This window comes from Schistocerca cancellata, chromosome 1 (assembly GCF_023864275.1).
Source record: "Schistocerca cancellata isolate TAMUIC-IGC-003103 chromosome 1, iqSchCanc2.1, whole genome shotgun sequence".
Taxonomy (NCBI): Eukaryota; Metazoa; Arthropoda; class Insecta; order Orthoptera; family Acrididae; genus Schistocerca; species Schistocerca cancellata.
In genome coordinates this window covers 943,558,008-943,582,423 of record NC_064626.1, presented here as the reverse complement: position 1 = coordinate 943,582,423, position 24,416 = coordinate 943,558,008, and the positions used below count along the sequence as shown (strand labels likewise).

The following is a 24,416-nucleotide window of genomic DNA, read 5'->3' as shown; positions in this document are numbered from 1 at the left end:
TCTCTCTCTCTCTCTCTCTCTTTCTTGCATGCTTGCTTCTTCAGTCGTGCTATAAATTCTGTGACACATTGAACTTAGAATTTAATAGAAGTTTAAAAGCATCATTTTTTGAAAAACTACTGTTGCAGGAACAACACAGAAGGATGCCAACATAGAATATGACATCACTAAAACCTTAGAAGAGAAACTACAGAAAACTCTCAAATTGCAGTCTTCTATATTCCACATGCATAATGAAATGACTCAGAGGTAACTATGTATTATGAAAACTATGATTGTAGGAGAACTCCGTATTGTACAATTTATTGCAGAGGTATGTGTTCAGTTCTGTTGATACAACATCACATTTTTATTTCAGTTACACTCTGAATATGTCAAAATGGACATATAACATGACCTTTATACACCCAGTGATTGTCACATAAAATTTACTCAGCACTCTGACATGCTCCTTTAAAGAAATCTTTGTTTTTAGCTACTGTTTATTTCATTGCATTACATTATGTTATACTTCATGCACTGTATTCCATAAATCCCATGGAGAAAATAAATGTTATTGGATTATAACATACTTAATATTAGCACTACAGTATTATAATCTTTCATAAAATGAAGTAATTTATTTTCATGTGTTTCTGTAAAGATATTCTTCAACACAGTAGAAGGAATTTCCCAATGAAAAGTTCTTCAACACAGATTTGGACACCACCACTTTACATGTATGATGTTTAATTTAAATTCATCATTTACATCCATGTTCTGTAAGCGACTATGAAGTGCATGGCAGAGGATACTTCACATGTTGCCGCATTCATGTGCATTTTCCTATTCCATTCATGTATGGAGTATGGGAAGAAGAACTGTTTAAATACCTCTGTGCACATAATTAGTCTAATGCTATTCATAGATTCTGCTGTATCTTTCTAAATTCTTTGCTTGGTTCTTGAAATTTTATGTTTAATCTTTCATCAGAAAGATGACATATCTCATTAAGCATTTGGCAGTTCATGTTTTTCAGCATTTCATGACACTCTCGTGTGAGTCAAACAAACCTGTAACCATTTGTGCAGCTCTTCTTTGTATATGCTCAGAATCCCCTGTTGGTACTGTTTAGTGCTGAGAGGTTTCTGGGTGGCTGAATCATAAAAAAATGTTACTCTTGAAATATACTCCATTTCAATTTTTTTTCTAATTACTTTGAATAAATTTCCACTGAACAATACAACATTGTGCATTTATTGCATGGATGTATACAAAATGCTGTCTGTATGGATATCTCAGTTATGCTAAAACAAATTAACAGTTTGTCATTTGATCTGTACAGTACACAGACCTCTTCAGTGTCTGTGCAGTTGTGGAAATTCCATGACATAATTGTTGTGATGTATAGGCAGGCCTCTGCTTGCAAACTCCAACTATCACATGCCACCCAGGGAATATTTCAAACAAATAATAATGTGAAAACAAACAAGTATCTATACTAACATAGCATATATTATGCAAAAGGTGGACCTGTGTTCTGTTTGAATCATATGCTTTAATATTACTACATGATTAATCATTTATATACAGTGGCAAGGCTACAGAAAATTTTGAGGCAAAAATTGTGTACCCTCCCACCACAGAATAGAGAGTATACAGAACGGAAACTCAGTTGCAAACCATACCAAAATTTAGTGCGTGTGTGCAAAGTATGACATATTGAAACAGTAAACAGCTGAAGCCAAAGGCAATACATACATGTTGTTTGTTTTATTAAATGTTTTAGCTGCTGGGTCCACTTCAAGTAAAAATTTGTTTGTGAACTGATAGAGTAGAAATACATAATGAGCAGCAGTAGTAAGAAAAAATACCACACAGTAAAGTAATGTGTGGTTCTCATGAAGCAGCTGCTAGTAGTACATGAGAAAAATGAGTTCTCCAATTTTCTTGCTTCATACAATGAAAGCTCATTAAACTGTAAAAAATGCTGTATGTGAATGAAGCAAAGCTACATCAACTGATGGAGTTAGTTTTTTTGATAGAGATTTTCCTTCTTCAAAAATTAAAAATGACTTGTTTTACATTTGTGTATTTTCTTCACTACTGTATATAACAGCTGTTATTCAATTCTGAGAAAACTAATTGGCACACAAAATTGATTTCTTTCATACCTTATAGTTTCATATTACTGCTAGAGGATGAAGTGTGTATTTTTTCAATATTGGTCACATTTATTGTGATACTGGTACTTAATTTCCTAGTACTCTCCAGCATAAAATTTGAAGGGTTTGCAGTGAGAATGTGGTTGCTGGCTACTTTACATTTGTTTGATTATGGGTGATATGTTAATGTGTGCTAAATGTAGGTAACATATTTTAGAAGTTAAAGTATTTTATTTGAGTGTGCTGTCTGTACAAATAGTCTGCATCTCTGTCATGAACAGTTCATAAAATTTCTCAAATTAGTGATAGCACTTTATTTTTGAACTCACTGGCGGAAGAAAATGATGAAGAAGAAGAAGAAGACATTTCACACCAAGAGTTACACAAAGGAAAAGCTGAAACAATCTCATATTTAGGACAAAGCTTGACAGAAGTTTCTTTGTGACACTTATCAATCATCATTTATTAAGTGAACGTGATTCATATTACATAATATGTAGAGTGAACTTACAGGTCTGGGCCTAATTCAAAACTTTTGTATAAATTAAATTTTATTGCAGCCTGCTGTCTGCATTCAAAGTAATAATTACATTATAATGGTATGAATATAATGATATGAATATATGATATATGATATAATAATTACATTAATTTGAGATAAATTTGCTGGTTACAATTATCTTGGCATCAACTGTGCTAGTTATAGATATACCACATATATTACTGTGACATGAAAATTTGTGCCAGCCTGGGACTTGACCCCAGATTTATCACTTGTAATGAGTCTTAACAATATTGGGTATCAATGTTTGCCAATTTATTTAGAATTAGTTTTGGATGGGTGTCAATCTTCATTAACGATTACCTATCCAGGCATTCAAATAAATGGTACCTGTGTATTACTTTCAAGCTGAAATATAATTGAAAATCCCAGCACTGAGCAAACACTGAAACTCCTGCAGAGTACCCCTAACAGCTGGTTTTTTTGGAAATGAAGTTGATTTATCATCGTACCAGAAAAGAAAAAAGTTAGGAAGTAAAATAAAATTACTGCAAGGAAAAAAAATTATATTTTCAAAACATAGTAGATTCATTGTCATCTGAAACTAATAGCAGTAGCTGTTCACAGTTTGCACTTGAATTTAAAAGGTTGTGGTGGTTATCGACTGCAAGAGTCAACTGCCTCATCTTTGAGAACAAACTTCTTTGAAAACTGTTTATCTCAGTGTGATCCGAACTCTGTATTCAACAGGATGTGTTTGTACCGACATGATCAAAATAAAGTTAATTCATTACAAATGAGTGAATACTTAATGTTGGTTAGATATTACCATACATAACATCTCGATCTGCATACCGATGATGCCGACGCTCACGAACACTGCTTACAACACCAGAAATGTGTACTGGAACATCGCCATGGACAAACAATGCAGCAATCCTTTGTCGGATTTCTACGTCCATCGACTTTGCATCACGCCACATCTGGATGCAGTGTACAGGAAGTGTAATTAGTGTGTAAATTCCTGACACTTGTGTGAATCGTTCTTTTTGGTAACTTTCGTCACCTTCTCACACATCGACAGTGCGACTGAGGTGCACACGTCGTCTGTCGAAACCCGCTCAACACATCAGTAATTTCACTTCTGGACAGTGCAGTGCTCCGTCGCCGATTAATTTGGACAATTTTGACTTGCTTTTGCATGATTATTATTAGAGTGACATTCGTCAGTGCAGTGCTTCGATACTGGACAATCATGTCAAACAATGGACTGCAACAAACGGGGACTATGCTGCAAATCCCAGTTCGCACAAACTTCGAGCTACAGCTAAATCGCATGCCTGGTTGAATTCACAAATGCCTGTCATGGCTACTGCGTCTTCCACACTGTGTGCAAATTCGTTCGACCCGGTTTCCGCACAGCCTGTCTTCCAGAGCTCAAATGTTTGTGCCAACTTTTCTGCCGCTTCTCCACGCTTGTCCCTCATTTGCAGCATTCAACTACCAACATTTGTCTCAGACCAACTTCCAATGTGGTTCATGGCCGCGGAGTATATATTCTCCCCTTATGGCATCACCGACGAAAGTGAAAAATACCTCGTACTCTTCAGGCACCTAAAGGATTATCATTATATAATTATGGACATTGTCTGTGACAATTTGAGTGACAAGTACACCACAGCGAAAGCTGCTTTAATTCAGCGTCTGTCACCAACATCACAGGAACAATTTCATCAAGGACATCCTACCAATCAACGACAATGCACCAATTACACCAACGACAATGCCGGCTGTTTCTCCGTGCAACACTGGACGTGCCACACCTCCCTTTATGCAGTACCCGAGCCACACTGACTCTGCTCGACCGCTACCGACAGCAACATCACGGCCACCGCCTGCTGGCTCACTGACCTTGACCCAGTCAAAACAAACAGCTGTGCGACATACGATCCCACCACGGCTTCCGCACCCGCAACTTGTCAACAACTCACCGACACTATGCACGCTTACCGCCCAGCCGTTCACTACTCGATCGCGCCCGCAACTTGTACACCCACCCCAGAAGACGATTTCAGCCGTATCAATTCTTCATACAGCAGTGAACATGTTTTCACACCGCCACTGCCGAGTACTGAGTTTCACATTCGCAATCGCACACACGATCTCTTCTACCCGAACTGTTATGTCAATACTGTGGCGCTGACTTTGTCTTGTATGCCAGGTTACCCTTTGATAAAGATAGATTCTGATTTCGACCTCATCTTACTCAGTGATACACAGCAGACTGCTTCATGACATACATTTTCGCCTGAACAACTGCAACAGCTACGTGAGCAAATTGCGACATACAACTTGTTGGTACAAGATCAGTTACACATGCTGCATCTGACACTGACCGAGCACAACATGCAACGAGATGCTCCTGTCATTGTTCCATCTCCGACTGTTGACGATCCTTTGCCGTTACTACCAGCTACAACTAATACACTGATGATCATGCTACATGGATCTATGTCCCAGATGTCTCAACTGTCATCATCATGCTGCCTCAAGTGAAAATTCTACGTTACTGATGTGATACAAGCAACTTATTTACACCGCTGCCACCTTTCCTTAGTAGTTCCAGACACTTCGTTTCTGTACCATGGCATAACCAGCCACATTCCAGTGTCGCTTGCTTTGCCTTACGTCTCAACCCCAGCACTGACAGCGACAGCACACAAGCAGCTCCAGTTCCATTGAACCGTGTTGCCTCTCCACCACGGACCAGTAGTTCATCCACCGATTCGACTTCTTCACGTTCACATTACGTCTCATCGCCTTCCTGCTCCGACCATGGTTTCACCGACCACGTCCTCCTTACACCAGCTCTTGCCATCACCGTGCCTCATGCACATGGCTCACGGCCACGTCCCCCGACCTTCGATCACGGCTGTTTTGCACATCAAAACACTGAGACTGTCAACTCCGCTCGGAAAATCCTGCCATCTACCGCTGTAACACACACCATCCACGCTTCCGTCTACACCAAAGTCATCCACCACCAAGGTCAGTCATGTGCAGCTTGCTGTTTTCTCCCCTGCTGTGACATCAAGCGCCTCTATAACTCCATTATTACCGTTAGTGTTGCTCATCCGGCATCTCTTACGCAACCTGTTAAGCCACAGCATGCTTGCTCCTTTATGTCATACAGCGAATAACAAACTGTTACCGGACACATTGCACTTACTGCAGCTCTCGCCAGCAAATACTTTGATAATACATTGCATTACATCTTCGACGCACTCCGCTCCTTTGATCAGATCAAAACCCCGCTGCGCTGCATGGCCTCGGCACGACAATGTTCTCCCCACCGATATGCCGCCACCTTCTGCTTCCACCGAACCATCAGCAGCATGGCACGGTCAACCTGTGGACACCTTCCGCGTCTCCTTCCCTCTACTGGTCGTGCCTACCAAGACATCGAGAAACGGTCCGATCGCGCCTCGCACTAGCGCCTGCCACAACATGATCGGTCACGTGCACCTGCGCCATCAGCTGGCCGGGTGCACACATGCCTCTCCTCATCCTTACCGTGCTCCACACTACCGGTGGGGGGCTCTGTGGTGGTTATCGACTGCTAAAGTCGACTGCCTCATCTTTGAGAACGAACTTCTTCGAAAACTGTTGATCTCAATGTGTTCTGAACTCGGTATTTGAGAAGATGTGTTTGTACCAACATGATCAAAATAAAGTTAATTCATTATAAACAAGTGAATACTTAATGTTGGGTTAGATATTACCGTATGTAACATCTCGATCCCCGTAAGGTTATGTGTTAAGTTTTTAGCTAAGGATTTATCACAACTCATTTCATTAGCATTTCCTCTTGTAAAAGCTTTCATTTTGTTTGTTAGATTACTGCTGTTTTGTAAGAATGCCCATTTTGAGCTGCAGTAAGTAGTTAAGTGCGGTTGGCAGTAGTAGGCAGCTATCAATTCACATTTGCTTGGTTTTGGTATGGTGTGAAGTGCAACACTTGACTTCATACAAATCAAAGGAGGCATCCCCCTGCATTCCTTTCTGTATACTCACTATTCTGTGCTCGCAGCACAGATCTCATACAACTGAGCAATATTCTAAGATAGGTCATGAAAGTGTTTTGTCAGCAACCTCAATTCTAAAGTGACTTTATTTATGTTCTAACAACTAAACAAAGTTTTTATTGTGACACTGATGCCATCTCTGTTTGTTATACCTAGAAGCTTCACACATGAAGCCTCACCCAGAGTGTGCTCCTGGTCTTTACTTCTCAAAGCCAGAAGTTATTTTTATTTGTTTGGAGTTGCATAATATGAGTCTTTGTAAGATTGAGGAATAATTTGTATGCTCTCAATTAACTGTAAATTTGTTTCATGGATGTGTTTATGCCCTTTATCAGTATACTTGAACCGTAAACAAACATCAGAATTTTTAAATTGTCCTCCAGTGAAAGATGTAAAGCAGTTGTGTAGGTCAAGAATAGGAGTGAGCTAAAAACCCAATCTTTCAGGACACCATATTCAATGTTTTTTTCTTTTGATTTTAGTGTTATTCCTTTAATTAACACCATTTATAGTTCCCACAGGACACCATCAGTATTGTTTCAAGCACTTTCTGTATGCATACCCACTGGGTGATGTGTTGTGAGGAGTCAACCCTGCAAAATGTATGATCTACCTAGGTCACATTATTCTTTTCTCTAAGACTTTGGTGAGTACATCATAAGACTGTGGAGTAAGCTTAATCACTCATGGTCACTGTCTCTGAGTATAGAGAAAAGTCAGTTTATTGTGCAAGAGGCTCACTATTTAGACAAAAAAAAGTCAAACCTGACCCACAGCATGTGAAAGTCATATACACAGTTTCACAATACCATAGTTGGTATGGTAAAAAAGTTGCAATCCATTCTTGCTCTGGAAAATTATTATCAAAAATTTATACCTGATTATGCAAAAATTGCAAGGAATTAGTTAAAAAGTTTCTATGTTTCATTAATCTTAGAAATGTGAAACACTTCTTCACAGCTGAAGAGGTTACCAACATTTAATCTAGTTCTCAGATAGGTGGATAAAAAGGATTTCATGGTCAGTCTGTGCTTTTGCAGGAAGTATGAGTGGTGTTCAAAAGAAAAGGTCCAAAAAATGCTGTGGGTACAATTGAACTCCTTATTCAAAAGTAATTACCTTCATTGTCCAAAAGATTTCCTCTCCCAGAATTCTGGTGGCTGTCACAGGAGCCAGTCATTCACTGCGTCCTTCACTTCATCATCCAACTTGAAGTGCTCCCCTTTGAGATGTTCCTTTAGTGGACTGAACACATGTAAATTGTGGGGTGACATGTCCAGGCTGTAGAATGAATGCTAAAGTTGCTAACACTTGAACTTGGCCATTACGTTTTGTGCAACCTTGGAGGCGTGTGAACATATTTTACTGTGGAGCAGAATCAGTCCCCCCATGAGCAGCCCATGGCATTTGCTCTTGGTGGATAGGCTATGGAGTGCCTTACAGCACATATTGCTGTTAGCGGCTTATCCATGCTTGAGTAATTCAGAGAGTATTGAACCTCAGACGTTGAAAAAGATGGTGAGCATCACCTTGCTTGCTGAGGGCTCAGCTTCGATTTTTTTTAGGGGGAAGTGATGATGCTACATTCAGACTGACTTTCACATCCTGTCACACACATGTGAAAGGGAATAGGATGTTAATAAGTTGCACATGGAATGCTGGCAGGCAGCAGCAAGTGATGAACTCAGGCAATTGGTTTGTGACTGTCAAGAGGTCTATGAAGACCAGACTGTCAAGAAAGAAGGAGAAGATAGAGAAATTGTTGACTGGAGCTGGAACAGCAAGGAATTTGGTCTATTGTGTTTTCCATAGTTTGGTTTCCCAAACAGGGCTGTTATGAGACTGCAGGTTCTTTCTTTGTATCCAGTCTATGCTGATTCTTACAATCCAGACATAGCTGACTATGTGTATATGAACTTTTGATCTTAAATACAAAAAAGCCGAAAAGTGGAAAATATACCTTGAAATGAATAGAATATTTTCCGTACTATTAGTATATACAGACTTAAATAGCACAATCAATTCTATTACTAGTGTAGCAAAGAATTACAGATTTACTATTCTTAAACTTGTCTAACAACAATTGTCTAAATCATTACTTCCCGACATGGTTTTGATTACACCAAGTCAATGTGTGTGATCAGCCAAAAGAGTGCCTCACTCTCTAGTCACAGTCAGTAATATTTAAACATAATCATTAGTGTGCATCATTTGCTACAGCATAACAATTCTATCACAGTCTCAAATAAATGAAGGGGATAAAAGAAGGATAGCATAAGACATAATGGAGAAGACTGAAGAAAGTAATGAAGGGTTAGAGTGAGTCACCAAATGGTTCAAAGAAGAAATGAAGGGAGAGGTTAAAAACCTCAAGAACAAAATTGGCACGAAATCTGCTGAAATGAGGAAGGAAGTACAGGAAAAAATGGCAAAGAAACTGAAGAGAATGTAAACTGGGTAAGACAAATTTTGGAGAAGTCCATTGGAAGGTGGAATAGGTAAATGAGAGCAACTGTAGCTACAAAGGGCTAATGATGAATATTTTAACAAAATATTATTTGCAATTTGCAGAAGTGAACGCTTATGATCCAAGGGCTGCTACATATAATAACTGGAAATACGTTCTCATTGTACTGGATGTATTTTAATCCTGTGGAAGGAGTTTGAGGAAAACTTGACATTTTTACATGACACCTTGTAATATTAAGCACAGTTCCTGAGGTAATTATTTGGTGGGCTTTCATGGTGCCATGAACAGTACAGTACATAGAGCATTGGCTTCATGCTGTCTGAAATGTTTAAGAGAGAGTAAGTGACAAATTTGTTGACTTAGAAAGTTCAGTTTTCACCCATGGATGCCTTCAGTGTGGATGAAACTGCGAGATCAGTTAAGAAAAAACAGTCAGAAACAAGCAGAAGAAAAAAGAATAGACATAAATAAAGAATAAGACCTGTAGAATTTGGAATCTGAGATCTTGTGCTTATTAAGATGAAGGGAAAAGTATAAAGAAACTGATTAAGGATATATATAATAGAGGGAAACATTCCACATGGGAAAAATATGACTAAAAACAAAGATTCTGTAACTTACCAAACAAAAGCGTTGGTACGTTGATAGAAACAATAACAAACACAAACACACACACACAAATTTCAAGCTTTCGCAAGCCGCGGTTGCTTCATCAGAAAGAGGGAAGGAGAGGGAAAGATGAAAAGATGTGGGTTTTAAGGGAGAGGGTAAGGAGTCATTCCAATCCCGGGAGTGGAAAGACTAACCTTGGGAGGAAGAAGAGACAGGTATACACTCGCACACACACACACACATATCCATCCACACATAACAGACACAAGCAGACATATGTAAAGGCAAAGAGTTTGGGTAGAGATGTCAGTCGAGGCTGCTGTATAGTGAAGTTAAAATATATTTCATTTTCAGTCTTATGACAAAAAAGGGTTACAAACTATTGATTCTCAACAAGGCTATTGATAGATTTAAATTATTGATATATCAATAGCACTGTAAGCTATCTCCTATCCGTAATTTATCCAAGACCAACTGTTGTGTATTGCTGGCCTTACTTGAGCTCAGTTATTTTGTTTTGCTAATCAGTTCAGTTCTTACTTGCAGCTGTGTTTAATGTAAGCGCTGTTGTTTATTGCTTTCATTCTGATTGCTGTTGTGATAATTTCTAATTACAGGTAAGTTTGTAACAGGAAAGTGCAGGTAGTGGGGAACAGGCATGGTAATTATGACAATAAATAATCACTTACACTTCCATCACTTACTATGAATACTTTTATTCTTGCAGCATATACACAATGCAATGCATTTAGCATAGAGCATGCACTACAGAGAACTGATCTGGCAAAGATACAGTTGTGCTTGCTGCAATTGGGCAGTGATATTATTGTATTTGGGGGTAGAACCAGTGAACCAGTGGGTCTATGTCCCCACAGAGCCTCCACCCCATCCACAAATATGGAGCACAGTGTGACCGGTTGCATCGTCCTGCTGGCGATAGTGAGAGCAAACATATTGTAGTCTGCCAGGTATGTGGGCAGCCATAAATGGCAGCCGGCACGTCACGTCAGTGTGCATGCTAATGGAGTGCTGGCAGTGTCCATTGAGATGTTGGAAGCTGGTGGTTCGTCGTCTGGTGAGGCTTCAGTCCACCAGCGGCGGTGTCCAGGGCGTCAGTTGTCGTTATGAAGTGCTCTGGGGCTGACACAAGCAGGTAGCCATCTGAGGAAGGAGTGGATTTCAGACCTGCTTTCTGAATTGCAGGCAGAATATGTTTGGAGTGCTCTAATGACCCTGAGACCATGCTGTAGCTCGACTGTCTATTGTCAAATTTGGACCTAACCATGAGTAGTTAGTCCTGTAGTGTTATGGAAATGTCTCCTGGGAGGTAGTCTCACAGGTCTAGGCAGAATTTAAATTATCTTGAGGGGTCTGGAGCTGGGGCTGGCGGAGGGTAAACACCAGGTGTGCCTGCTAAAGCACACGCTGGTTTTAGGCGGTGCAGTGATACTTTTGTTACTTTTCCAGCTTGCTTATATCAAAAGTGTTTGGCCATCGTTTCAACATCTTGTATGGCCCACTGTATGCAGGGTGGAGGGCAGGTTTGACAGTGTCAGTCCTGAGCATGACATGTGTACATGATTGGAGTTCCTTGTACACAGATACAGTTGGTTTGCCATGGTGGGATGGTGGTGGTATGTAACTGTGGCGAATGTGGTCCCTGACATATTTTACTGGGTCTGGCAAGTTGAAATCCATGGGGGTCAGTGATTTTTTATACGAACCCCCTAAGGTAAGTCTTTCCGCTCCCAGGAGGAGCGGATTGGAATGACTCCTTACCCTCTCCCTTAAAACCCACATCCTTTCGTCTTTCCCTCTCCTTCCCTCTTTCCTGATGAAGCAACCATGGGTTCTGAAAGCTTGAAATTTGTGTGTGCGTTTGTGTGTTTTTTATTGTGTCTTTCTACCAGCGCTCTCTCGTTTGGTAAGTCACAGCATCTTTGTTTTTCAATATATTTTTCCCATGTGGAATGTTTCTATCTATTATATTCATATATATAATATTTTTATTTGAAAAGTGTGCTTTGCGAAATGATATGTAGTATCTACTCCATGCACACAACGAGAACATTAACCGTAAAAGTCTGTAGCATGAATAGCAAAATCATAAAACTGACAGTGCTTATGCCCTCTGGTATATGTTTCAGGAACCATGTTCCAACTTACGTGTCATAGCATAAAGTGTACTAGAACATAGTACTGCAACTATTATTTTAACATTATATTGAAATAATTCCAACTGAACCAAAAAATGGGATTACTCTGTTGTGCTCTTTGACATCACCTTTTTATACTTATACAGTTCCAAATACCTCTATGACAGACAGTGTTTAAAATACAATGTATGCATAAATGCACCAATGGAAAAGGCACAATAGAATGTAACAATATTATGAAAAGGATAGTTGCTCCTCCCGACATAGTGGAAATGCTGAGTCACAGATAGGCACCACAAAAAGACTGTCATAATATGAGCTTTCAGCCAATGAGGCCTTTGTCTGAGATAGAACATACACACACAGACACTCATGCAAATGCAACTCACACACACATAATTGCAGTCTCTGGCTGCTGAGGCCACTAGTAGCTGTGCATGATGGGAGAGTTCTCAACTGTGCAGTTCAGAAAAGCTGATGTTGTTTGGGAATATCCAGATGGTACAGGCTGTGATGCAGTCATTGAAATAAAGAATCCTGCATTGGGCGGCATGCTCAGCAACTGGATGGCCCAACTACTTTTTGGCCACAGCTTGTGGGTGGCCCTTTGTATGAATAGGCAGCTTGTTAGTTGTCATTCCTCCATAGAATGCAGCTTAGCTAGTAGATCACATGACTGGTTTTACAGTTAGTCCGGCCTTTGATGGGATAGGTGATGCTTGTGACCAAACTGCAGTAGGTGGTGGAGGGAGGATACAGGTCTTGCATTTTGGTCTATTATGGGGATATGAGCCATGAGGTAAAGGGTTGGGAGCAGGAGTTGTGTAGACATGGATAAGAATATTGTGTAGATTCAGTGTACCAATATGGGAGGGATGCAAGGATAATGGGTAGGACATTCTTCATTTCAGGGCACAATGAGAGGTAGCCGAAACCCTGGTAGAGAATGTGATTCAGTTGCTCCAGTCTTGTGTGGTACTGAACCTAATGCGAAACATATGAAGTTCCATGTAAGTAGAATTTTTGTATGGTGGTACCAGAATAACTGAGAAAGTCAAAGTGCAATTTTAAAGCAGATTTGGGAGTTTTAATAGGCTACAATGTTGTTGAATACAGAGTAATGATTAACAGTAAGCTTTTTTTGACCAGACTTGTTGATATTATGGAAGAGGCTCTGTCTGATTCAGGGTGTGTAGATTGTAGTGCTTCTGAGTGTAAAGGCATAAGCATTGACTCTGTAAATGAGGAAATGGAAGAAAAGGTATTGAAGGGTATTCAAACAATCATAAGTGTAATCAAAATGCAAGTTGAGAAGATCAATTAGAGGACATAGAGTGTGTAATAGATTTAATGATTTTGTTATGAATAACTTATAAACTTCTGTAGTTCTGATGGCACAGAAAATTTGGGGAGGTAATGGATAGCAATGAGTCAAAAATTTGCTAACAAACAATGTATAAGGAATTAAGTGCTTCAATAAAAATAAAACTTGGGAACTGGTAATGCAACTAGTGAATGTGAAGCGGGTTTTACAGTACAATCTGATGACAATAATAAAGCAAGTTTAGTTTTAAGAGGCTTTTAACAGAAAGAAATTATGGATGATATTTATTCACCAGTTGCTATGATGCAAAAATTGAAACTTTTGTTGTTATAATGTTATCAGAAGGGCTTAATTGTAGAAGAAATGGATGTACAGACTGCATTCTTAAGTGGTAAAATTTTCTCAAAAATTTATGTAAAGCAACTTCCCAGACGCAAGGAATAAACAGGCAGAAGTTTTAAGTTATTTAAGGTATTATATTGCTTGAGCATGTTTGACTGTTTGGAGTTTTTAAAAAGACTAGGTTTTAAAGAAGTAAATGTGATATTGCCTTTGTTTATTGATAACTGCAAATTATGTGAGCTGTATAATTGTGTTTGTTGATGATTTCCTTATTTGCGGTAAAAGTAAAGGGAAACTACAAGAAATCAAGAATCTTTTATCCAAGATATTTGTAATGAAAAACTTAGGTGAAGTAAAGAATTAAGCTGGAAAAATATTGACTATAATTATAATTATACAAAGAATGTAATAATTCTTAGGAAAACTATATTGAATCACTAGCTAAGAAATGTCAGATTGGACATTCAAAGCTTTAAGTTCACCAATGGGAGTTAGTTGGAAATTGGAAGCAGCACAAGATGCAAGTCACAATATTAAGTACAGGAACTTGACAGCTGCTCTCCTGTATGTTAGCTCAGGAACATGGCCAGATATACGTTACGGTGTGAATTACTTGAGCAGATTTAAAAATTGCTAAAGTAATATTAAGTATGCTTTGTGAGTACTGAAATATTTGCATCAGATAAAAGGTGTATTGGAATGGGGTAAATTTATATCGATAGTATTGACAGTGTCGAGAGAGCTCTCGAAAATGAATGTATATTTGTGTGTAGCAGTTAGTCAGTGCTGTGCTATGTGTCTGTTCACTTTGTAAAGAGAAATGTGAATTATATTTAACTTTTTACTAGCAATATTCTTAACAGAATCAATGACATTTTGTAGTATTTTTAACACATCAATATGTAGTGACTGTATGAATATTTGTTCATTTTGAATTGGGTGAAATTTGATTTTAGGTTGGATTATCACACATCTCAATTCAATTCTTTTATCAGTAACTGCCAAGTTTTGTGTTATATTACCACCAGCTGAACAAAGTTGAAAAGAATTTCTCAACAGCAGAGAATGTATTGTTGAGCTTAATGTACAGAGTAACACAACAGACATTTCTGAATGATTTCAGACTATTCAGTCTTGAGGTGGCTTTTTAATCTCAAAATCCTACAGGCACACTCACAAGAGAGATGTTGCATCTCAACAAATTCAACTTCAACATGGAACTTAGGTCAGAGAAAGCATTACAATGTGGAATGAGTCAGAACCAAAGGACAGACAATGTCGTTGATTTGTGTGTCAGCATATGTGATAGAATACTTTAATAGGAAAGTCATTGTGACTAGCTGATTGCTGTCCCAGAGAATTTTCATGGAGAGGTGCTTCATCAGCTGCATGATACAGTTCTTGTTTGACATGGTGGAGGATGTATAACTATTCATTATACTGCAAAATTTTACTGTTGATAAATCAGGAATGAAGAAGTGTAAATATTTCATTTATTTTAGCTGTATTTTTCTAGTAGATAATTCCATAGGACAATACAGTGTTAGAGTGTGCAATATAATGAAATAAATTTGTTTTCAAATATGTTATAGATATTAAGACAATATGCTAAACTAGCCTCCTTGATTAGCTATGAGGGTCATTCAATAATTAAACAGACAAATTAGTCTGGGGAAAAAAATGTTAGTAGGGCAATTTCATGGCTTTAAGTTGGCATCACTGGGATGAGCACTAATCAGATGATGTATCAACAGTGTTTAGTTTATAACCTCAAAAATACATTTTAAGTGGGAAGTCCTCTTGAAACATCCATATTAGTTAAACAACATTCTGTTATTCGTTTTGTACTTGCTGAGGGCGAGAAAGCAGTGAATATATACTGTAGAATAGCTAAAGTTTATGGTGAAGGTTTATGAATTGTGCAAATTTTTACAAGTGGGTAGAGCAGTTCAAAAATAGTCGCAGTTCAGTGACTGACAAACACCTTTCTGGCTGACCAGTTGCAGTTTCAGCTCCCTCACTTGAAAGTCAAATTGATGACATTATTCATGCTGGCTGCCATGTGACTGTGGAAATGATAGTTGATAAGTTTCATGTTAGTACTGGTACAGTTCATAACATTATCTGTAACAAGCTGAAGTGCCTCAAAACGTGCAAGATCGGTCCCAAAGGAGTTGATATGGCTACACTAGGAAACAAGATTGAGAGTGTGCACAGAGCTAAAGGAACATTATGAAAGAGAAGGTGAGCACTCCCTCAACAAAATTTTAACTTGTGATGAAACTTGGGTTCACTATTATGAGCCAGAATCAAAAAGACAAAGCATGGAGTGGAAGCACACCAACTCACCTGTCAAGAAAAAGTTCAAAACCCAAGCATCAGCAGGAAAAGTCATGTTGAAAGTGTTTTGGAATGCTGAAGGTCGAGTTTTTTGTGTTTAACTCAAAGGGCAACATAGAATGAACAGCCAGTACTGCTCAGATTTGCTTTAAACAAGGTGAAACCAGCCATAAGAGAGACGACATGAAGAAGTGTGATTCCAACAAGACAACACACGTCGTGATATTGCTCAACTAAGTTGTGAAACCATCGACAAAATGGACTGGGAAGTACAGCCTTATCCCCCTTGCAGTCCTGTTTTAGCACCAAGTGATTTCCATTTGTTTGGAGTGCTGAAGGAGGCATTACGTGGGAAGAGGTTCCAGGACAACGAGGACATGAAAAAGTTTGTGGGAAATTGGTTCAGACATCAAGATAAAGAGATCTTTGCAGCCGGAATAAAAAAAAGCTTGTAGCCCATTGGAAGAAGTGCATAAATGTTTAAGGGGTTATGTTGAAAGTAGAAAAAGTCTCGTTAATTATTGAATGACCCTCATATTTCATGTGTTGACTCAATTTTAATTCGTTATTCAGTTGGAAACTACGCAAATCCTCGTACAGTGATCCATTTTGTGTATTGTCATTAATGTCCATTTCTAATTGAAATATGTGGTTTATACTTGAAATTGTGTGAGTGTTTGTAGGTTAAATGTCTGTTCAGTGTCAGTCAGTTGCAGGCCAAGTGAACTGTTACCAGCTATAGGTATATCATGGTTGAACTTAAGTTCTTTATTAAAAGTTTGTTTACCACTAATAATTGTAGTTTTCAAACAGCCATTTAAATTCTTTGGAAGTTTATCTCATGCGAGTATAGGAAAGGAGACAATGCTGTACTGAATCTTACGAGACTTCATGTTTTATGTTCCCTCATGTGAGTTTAACTTTACCCTTGTGGTACAATTTGTCATTGTAACCCTGAAATTTTTCTTCTGTAGATAATGACTCAGTCCGTGCAAGAAAAAATACCAACAGGATAATATTTCTAGTTTGGTTCTGATGGTTTGAAGTGTCAGGCACTGGAGGAAATTAATGTTAAAACTCCTGGAAAAATGCCAGTTTTGATCCAATGACAGCATCTGCCACTTGGCAAAAAGTAATGGTTTCAATGCTGTACACCAGGAAACGTTATCAGAGTGCCATCAATGTCTGTCCTTTAAAAGGAAATACTTGTGGCTATTTGGTTAGCGTGATGGAAACACCTACGTGTTTCACCTACGCAAGCTGGCACACTGGCACAGAAACATACCAGTACTTGCTACAACTAACTGAAGGAATAAAATTGTGGCATTTTGAGCCTCTGAACATCTTTACAGAACAAACACCAATTGAGATTGTCATACTGCAAGGACAGTGGTGGACCATAGAGCTTCAACAGTAGAGATAAGAGAAAATGTGACCACAGTATTGTAAACATGAACTGCTGCAAACTATTTAGTTGCAGTGAGACTAGGGCATAAACATCTTGATCTTGCCTCCAATCCACAGCACAGCATTGATGTGCATGGCTTAACTTGTGCCATCAGAGGATCACTAGTAAGATGGAATGAAGCACTGTGGTCTTCAATGATAAAAACAGTCTCTGCCTGCTTGCAAGTGATAGTTGTCTGAATGTTAATTAATTCATTAACTGATTGTGCAAAACTGGATGAACTGTGTCTTTTCAAAGTTTAAAGACAGTATTTGTGCAAAACCAATCAGTAATGACATGTGCCACATGGAACTGATGAGTGCTGTCTTGAAGAATGCATTCATCCAAGCCACAGAGGTGATGCTACAACATTTGTTCACCTTCAATTTTTGTGGAGGAAACGCTGGCCAGCACCTAGTATGTGCATAACCTTTTTCAGTTAGTTCTTCTGCTATTCCAACTGTCCTGGCCAGCATAACATCCAGACTTGTCTCCAAATGAGAAAATGTGGGACATGATGGGATGACAAACATCTCATATGACTTTCTGCCTACACCTTTTACTGAGCTATGTGAACAACTGGAGTAGGTGTGAAATAACATAGTCCTTAAATGGTGCACACTACCCACATGATCAAGTGCATGGCAGATTCAGTGCCTGCTTAAGTTGGCACCTGTAGAGGTTACATCATAAAGTAGTAGGGTTGTTTAAATATGAATCAATACCTGGTGCTGGTACCGTAGAAACATTCAAGCTATTGATCTATAAATGTGATCATTTCATGTTTTTTATATTATGTACTGTCCCAACATTAAATTTTGAGTGAATTGGAAAACTCCTGACTATGTGTTGTGCAACAGCAGTTGTTTGAAAATTGAATCTCAATGATGTCACTATTCGTATTCATTCTTAATAATATGTTAGCTCATTTTTTTCTTTACTACGTTGTTGCTTTATTTTTCTGCTTTTTGTATGCATCTTCCTTGTTTTGATCTCAGACAGTCGGATTTTATAATAATGGAGTTAATTTAGTTTCACCACTTTATTTTAGTATGCCTGCTAAATTTGCTACAGCTATGTAAAGGTACTTAAATACTGTGTATGATCCTTTCTTTCTCGATGTTTATGTTACATTTTATCCTCATTGGTTTTAGAGAGGATCAGGATTCAATGTGCCATTGAATTGTCTTAAAAATAATTCATGTTCTTTATCTACATTATCTAATTACTATATTTGTTCCCAGCTTTATTATTTATATGTCTATTTGGGTATGTGTCAGTGGCTGTTAAATTATGTGTGTTGTTCCTATTTGGATGCTTCATTGGGGAAATAACCCAAAATGGAACTTCAACAACTATAGGCATCCTCAGCAGTACTAGCTGACAAAACAGTATTTCTTAGGTTAAATCCACCTATCTATCAATCTAACCTTATTTATACTCTTAGTGACATGATGGAATGGCAGACCTCCTCTATGGGTGGCTAATTCACTTTCACTAAGTTGCAGAATAGTGTATATGTGATGACTGTCAAGTTCTTTAGCAGAAGACAGTATCACTGAATGATTTCAACCAATCAAAATTGGGGCATAACCAGCTACACACTCCTGTTCATGACAGATTATTTGAGAATCTCCTTTGGTATATTGTCTGTATCTCCCATTATGCTGTAACATTTCAATTAGTAATATTGGTTTGTATGACTTATATTCATAGGACCAATGGCTTCCTATTGTATTATGAGGAATTGCCTGTTAATGTTCATTACAAATGTTTAGAAACTTACTAAAGAGCTCCTCCAACTCAGTTATTTTTCTAGGTTGTCAGCCAGAGCATTATGAAAGAATTTCATACAAAGCCTTTACACACACACACACACATTCATTTTAAGACCTTATTTCATTTTGTAAAGTTCCCGTTTAACTGAAATTATGGCTTGATGTTTCTGTTTCTCTGTTACAGTTACTGAACATTTTATGTTTTCTCTGTCTTCTTTACACTTTCTCTAGTTACCTCTCTGTTGTGACTCGCCGATCATTCAAAGTACCGCCGCGCAATTATGCACGTCCTCTACATGCGGCGCTGTCTGCCAGCCATGCAGCAGCCGCGCCACCTAAGTGGCCAGCCAGGCAGCAGCCGCTAGACTTGGACTCAGTGTTCATTCGAATGTTACCTTGTTTACATGTCGTGCTTTGTCAACTTGCTCAGTGACTTATATGTGTTGTGTCGTTCCGAAATATATGTGTTCAACTTGACGTTATAACACTCTCTCTCATGAAATTTTCACCAAATTAATCCTTTAGAGTCTTTCACTATAGTTTGATTTATTAAAATTTATGTGAGGTCATGTGTACATTTGAATCTTTTGCTAAACATATGTAGGACACCTAGTAAACCTTATTTACAGCTTTTTTATCAGTATTTTACATTACTGTCATTTCCCATTTCTTTCCTTGCCAGAGGGAGCCCAAATGATACCCAGAAAGAAGCAGTTTCTTCTTGGCAGCAATACAGCCAAAGTGAAGCAGATGAACCAAAGCGCTCATTTCCTTTTTTATCAACCCCTAGTGGAAATTTGAAGATTGAGCCACACCAGGTAATAAAGTTATTATTGAAAGAGCCATCCCAAGTAAAAATGTTGATAGCAAAAATATATAGACAGAGAAAAATCAAAAGGGGGTGGAATAAGATTTATCATGTAGATAAGATTTTGAATTCATTCTGATTGTCAGCACCTCTCCCATACCTTCTGTACTTCACATACATGTTGCTAGCACTCCTCGACAAATGGATAACACAGTGAAATGGCTTATACACAACCCAGGAAATTGTTTCCCATATGAATTATCGCTCAGCAGTGTAATGTGGGATGCACTGCCCATAAAAGGCAAGACTTTGGGTTTGAGTTCCAGACCAGTGCACAGTTTAAAACTGTTAGGAAATTTCAAAGCACTGCAGACTCCACTGCAGAGTGGAAGTTTAATTCTACTTTAAGTTGCACCATTTCTATTGTTTAACTATAAGAAGAATTAATGTAGCACTAAGTGTAATCGCAAGTATAATAGCTCCCAAAAATATGATGAAAAATGTTCAATTTGCAGTAGTTTCAGTGTGTATTATGATAACTTTCATATGTCATGTTTTATTATTACAAAAGGAACACAAAAACAACACCAGAGTGACAAAAAATATGGTAATGAAAGTTGCAACTACTTTGCATGATAATTCTCAGGAAATGCTGACCTACTGTTGCAAAAATGCTTGATCTTAACAGTGTAAAGAGCATTAACTACAATACTATGTATCATTTTAAGTGCATTAATGTTACAATAAGCAGGAAGATATTGTTTTGGGCCAGATGCATTAAGGATAATGAAAGCTTAAAACTGAGTAACATGGACTATAAAAGTGTTGTTATTCCTGATCTATTAAAGGAGATAATATCTTTTGAAACGCAGAAGTGACACACTTAAGTGGCAAAATTGACAATGCTTAATTGATAAATGCAATGAGTAGTTAACAGGCACATATACTCTAGATTCTAACATTAGTGCCACAGAACTTAGGTCCAGGTAATTCGTGAGAGGTGCAGAAAAACAACAAAATTGGTGTTACGTGTATTGGGGCAAAGTAAAGTTTCACTATTGATGTGCTGAGATTAATCTCTAATTGACAGGTGATGAAAAATCAATGAAATCATTTGCATGGGATCAGTGTGCGAGCAAACCAAATACATTCCACCAAAAACTAGTTATGATGAGATTAGTGTCGCCAATTATGATAGTATTTCTGACTGTCATAATTAACACATTGAAATTTTACCAGCTCTAGCTACTTGTCTGTAGGAAATCCAAGATGAAACCAACAAGTTAAAAAAAGAAACTGGTTCATTATTGGAAGGACATGTTTATACGTAATATGCACAGATATGGGATCACTTTATGTGTTAATGAAACTTCAGCTGTGAGAGCTATGGGGTTTGAGAAGTCTAAAGTCATAACACAAATAAGTAAACTAGTTTTCTAAGAGGAAATTTTTGGTGTCTACGAATGATTATGTCACACTAATAGACAGATCTAATGATGTATATTAAAATGAAATGGCTATAGCTTATAAAGGAATAAAAGTACTGCATGGAATAACTAAATCACACCTTATTACTTTCATGAACATTCTTCATTGCTGCAGTATGTTCTGCTTTATTTATTATTTATTATTTGAGGAGCTCAGATGAACACAGTGGTAAGTGTCAAAATCTTAGGTTTGAGATACAGTGGAGTTAGAATTGATCTACAAATCTGAATAATTTTTTTCGAACATTGCTTGTATTCTGTATGCTTTTAACATGTGTCTTCTTCTAAGCAGACATAAATAAAACTGAAAACTCACTAAAACAAATGAAATACACGAAAAGTATTACATTATGGTCAAATAGATGTGATTACATTTTACCAACCACACATCTTTAAAAATACATGGTGATAGAAAATTACTCATGAAAATTTACAGCAACTATTCAACACTTTACTCAAACTACATTGTCATTCATCACTCTCATCACTGACGTGTTCTCTGTCCAAAAGAGTTGGCTTTAGTGACAGGAAAAATCAATGATGGACTGGAGGTATGTAATCTACAAGTGACAGGACATCAGAAACTTTCTTCTTTTCAATAAATCCTGGCTCATTGTATTTATGTCAAAGGGTAGGAACAGGACACTGCCTTCCATGTTTTTTGAAACTTATTTCATGCCAGATGTCATGAAAGAAGGTCTCACTTAATAGTAAAAATGACCGAAATTCTGTGGTTACCTTCCACCTGCATACATTCCTTAAGTTGATATCTCAACCATAGCCTGTCTTCTTTCTTTAGATAAATGTTTCTGTCAAATGCCATGTTTGAAAGAGATGATCTCTTTTCATTTTGTACACAAAAAATGGATTCTTCTTAGCTGACTTCTGGACTATACACATCTTGTACTTGCCTGCAAATGTAATTTTCAACTGTCACGAAATCTCTATCAGAGGGCAACATCACGTGCCCACTAACAGGGAAGTGGTGTTCAAGCACACGAAATCTTCCAGTTGATATTAGATACTTCCGAAACAGAACCATATTCCAGTTCTTATTTTGGCCACAGCAGTTATCAAATATCATGATGAAAGTCTCTCCTTTTATGTCGCTTTCATAAAAGGAATGTAAAAAGCAGCTCAAAATTTCCTCTGATCCACAGGCAGCAGTAGTTACATTCCACAAGAAGCAGTTTCCTTTGTTCTTGCCACAGCCATGAACATTCAGGTTATGTAACCAAAAATTTTCCTTTTGTGAAAAGCTGTCCTACATCTCAACTTAGGAACTGGGAGAGTCTGCTGCAAATCAAAAATCACAACATGAAGATTGCTGTCTGCTTCTGCTCGTTTTATCTGAATTCCAATGTTAGCCTGCCTGGCCTCTGCGCGACATTGGTGTAATGCCAATTGACACCCAAGACTTGCTTTCAGCTGGGGGGTCAACAGTACTCTCAATTTTCACTTTTAGCAGTTCACAAGTCTTAGACATATCATTCTTTGGCTATTTTACTCTTATGTTACATTCTTCAGGAAAATTTGCCTGTACTTGTCTGCAAATACAGGATCAGGACATCTCCTTGCAGAAGACGCCCAGTGTTGTTTGAGTATCTGTAGTGACTGTCACATTTTGGTATTTTGTCAATGTGTTCCCGGTCATGGTTAACACTGGTTTCAGAGTAAGTATGTGGATGCACAGAATGCTTACTGTGTTTGTCCTGGGGTGGCATGCTCAATCCAGATGAGATTTTCTTATGTATATTTTTGAAGTGACCGCGATTATTATGCAGACCATGAATGGCAAGAAAAGCTTTCTTGCAGACTTCAATATCACTGCTGCCAACCTTTATATGGTAGGAAATAGTAAAATTTCTTTAAGATTCACCAACTACTTTTTGACAACATGCTACAGCATTCCATTCTATTGCACCAAATGAAATTGCATTTTGAATGTTAAATCACTTATTTCCCAAAATGTTTTGAATGTCTTCCTCACATTTGAATCTCCTACTTTGTCAAAAACTCACGAAGGCACTGGCAATCAGGTACCACACTTTTTTTACTTGCATGATGATGCTACTCAGCTGACAACCTATGAAGACTTCGTATATGAAATTCACCGAGAAAGCCTGCACTCACATATAACATACCTCTACGGGGAGGGTATACATCGCAGCTACAAGACACTGCATAAGCTGTGGAGCAAGAAGGGGAAGCTGCTCACCAGGTTGGCCTTCTTACTCCAATGTTGGGATAAAGAAGTGATACCTAAGTTTGCCAACTTTCGACATCCTGTCAATACCGACAGAATGAGACACATCTTACGATGGGCAAACATGGCCCTAGTACAACAACACGTCAGTGTCACAAGACTGGAACTTGCCAAGAACACTAGAAATCCTGCTTTCTCTACACCTCCAATTGGCTTCCTGTTTCCTGGAACACACCAGGGACTGGAATACCTTTGCCAATGGCGAATGGTCCAAGAAGAAAGCCACCGAAAGGCAGTGCAAGAAAATCCTTCAACTTCCGGAAGTGTGACAACAGAGAGAAAAACCATCTCCCAACAAGGTGGTCCTTAAGCTAATAAACAAGGAACTGGATGTGCTGTCCAAGGGCCTAAACTTTTCCCCGGTTCTGAGGACCCTCCCGAAATGGGACATCATAAGTGGGAGACTACCTGAAGAGGCTGCAGAAGAAGTAAGAAGAGATGTCTGCAAAGTACTAGACAAAGCAAAGATGCTGAAGAATTACATTTCAGCGGCAGAACACAAGGCACTATGGGCACTAATGGAGGACCAGGACACAGTGGTCTTGGCAGCAGACAAAGGGAACATGACGGTGCTGCTTAAATCAGAAGACTATTGGATAAAAATCGATGCCCTCTTGCAGGATCCTGCTCACAAATGACTAGGGAAGGACCCCAC

The 24,416-nt window shown here is 38.4% G+C and overlaps 1 protein-coding gene across 1 annotated transcript in view; it reads left to right on the top strand.

Annotated features, from left to right (window-relative positions):
• Positions 1–11,509: 11,509 nt before the first annotated feature.
• The window catches only part of LOC126116528 (uncharacterized), a 158,573-nt gene continuing 145,666 nt past the window's right edge, over positions 11,510–24,416 (top strand). Inside the window, exon 1 of the mRNA XM_049915036.1 lies at positions 11,510–11,545. Within this exon, the coding sequence (XP_049770993.1) occupies positions 11,510–11,545 (36 nt within the window). The remainder of the gene's footprint in view (positions 11,546–24,416) is intronic.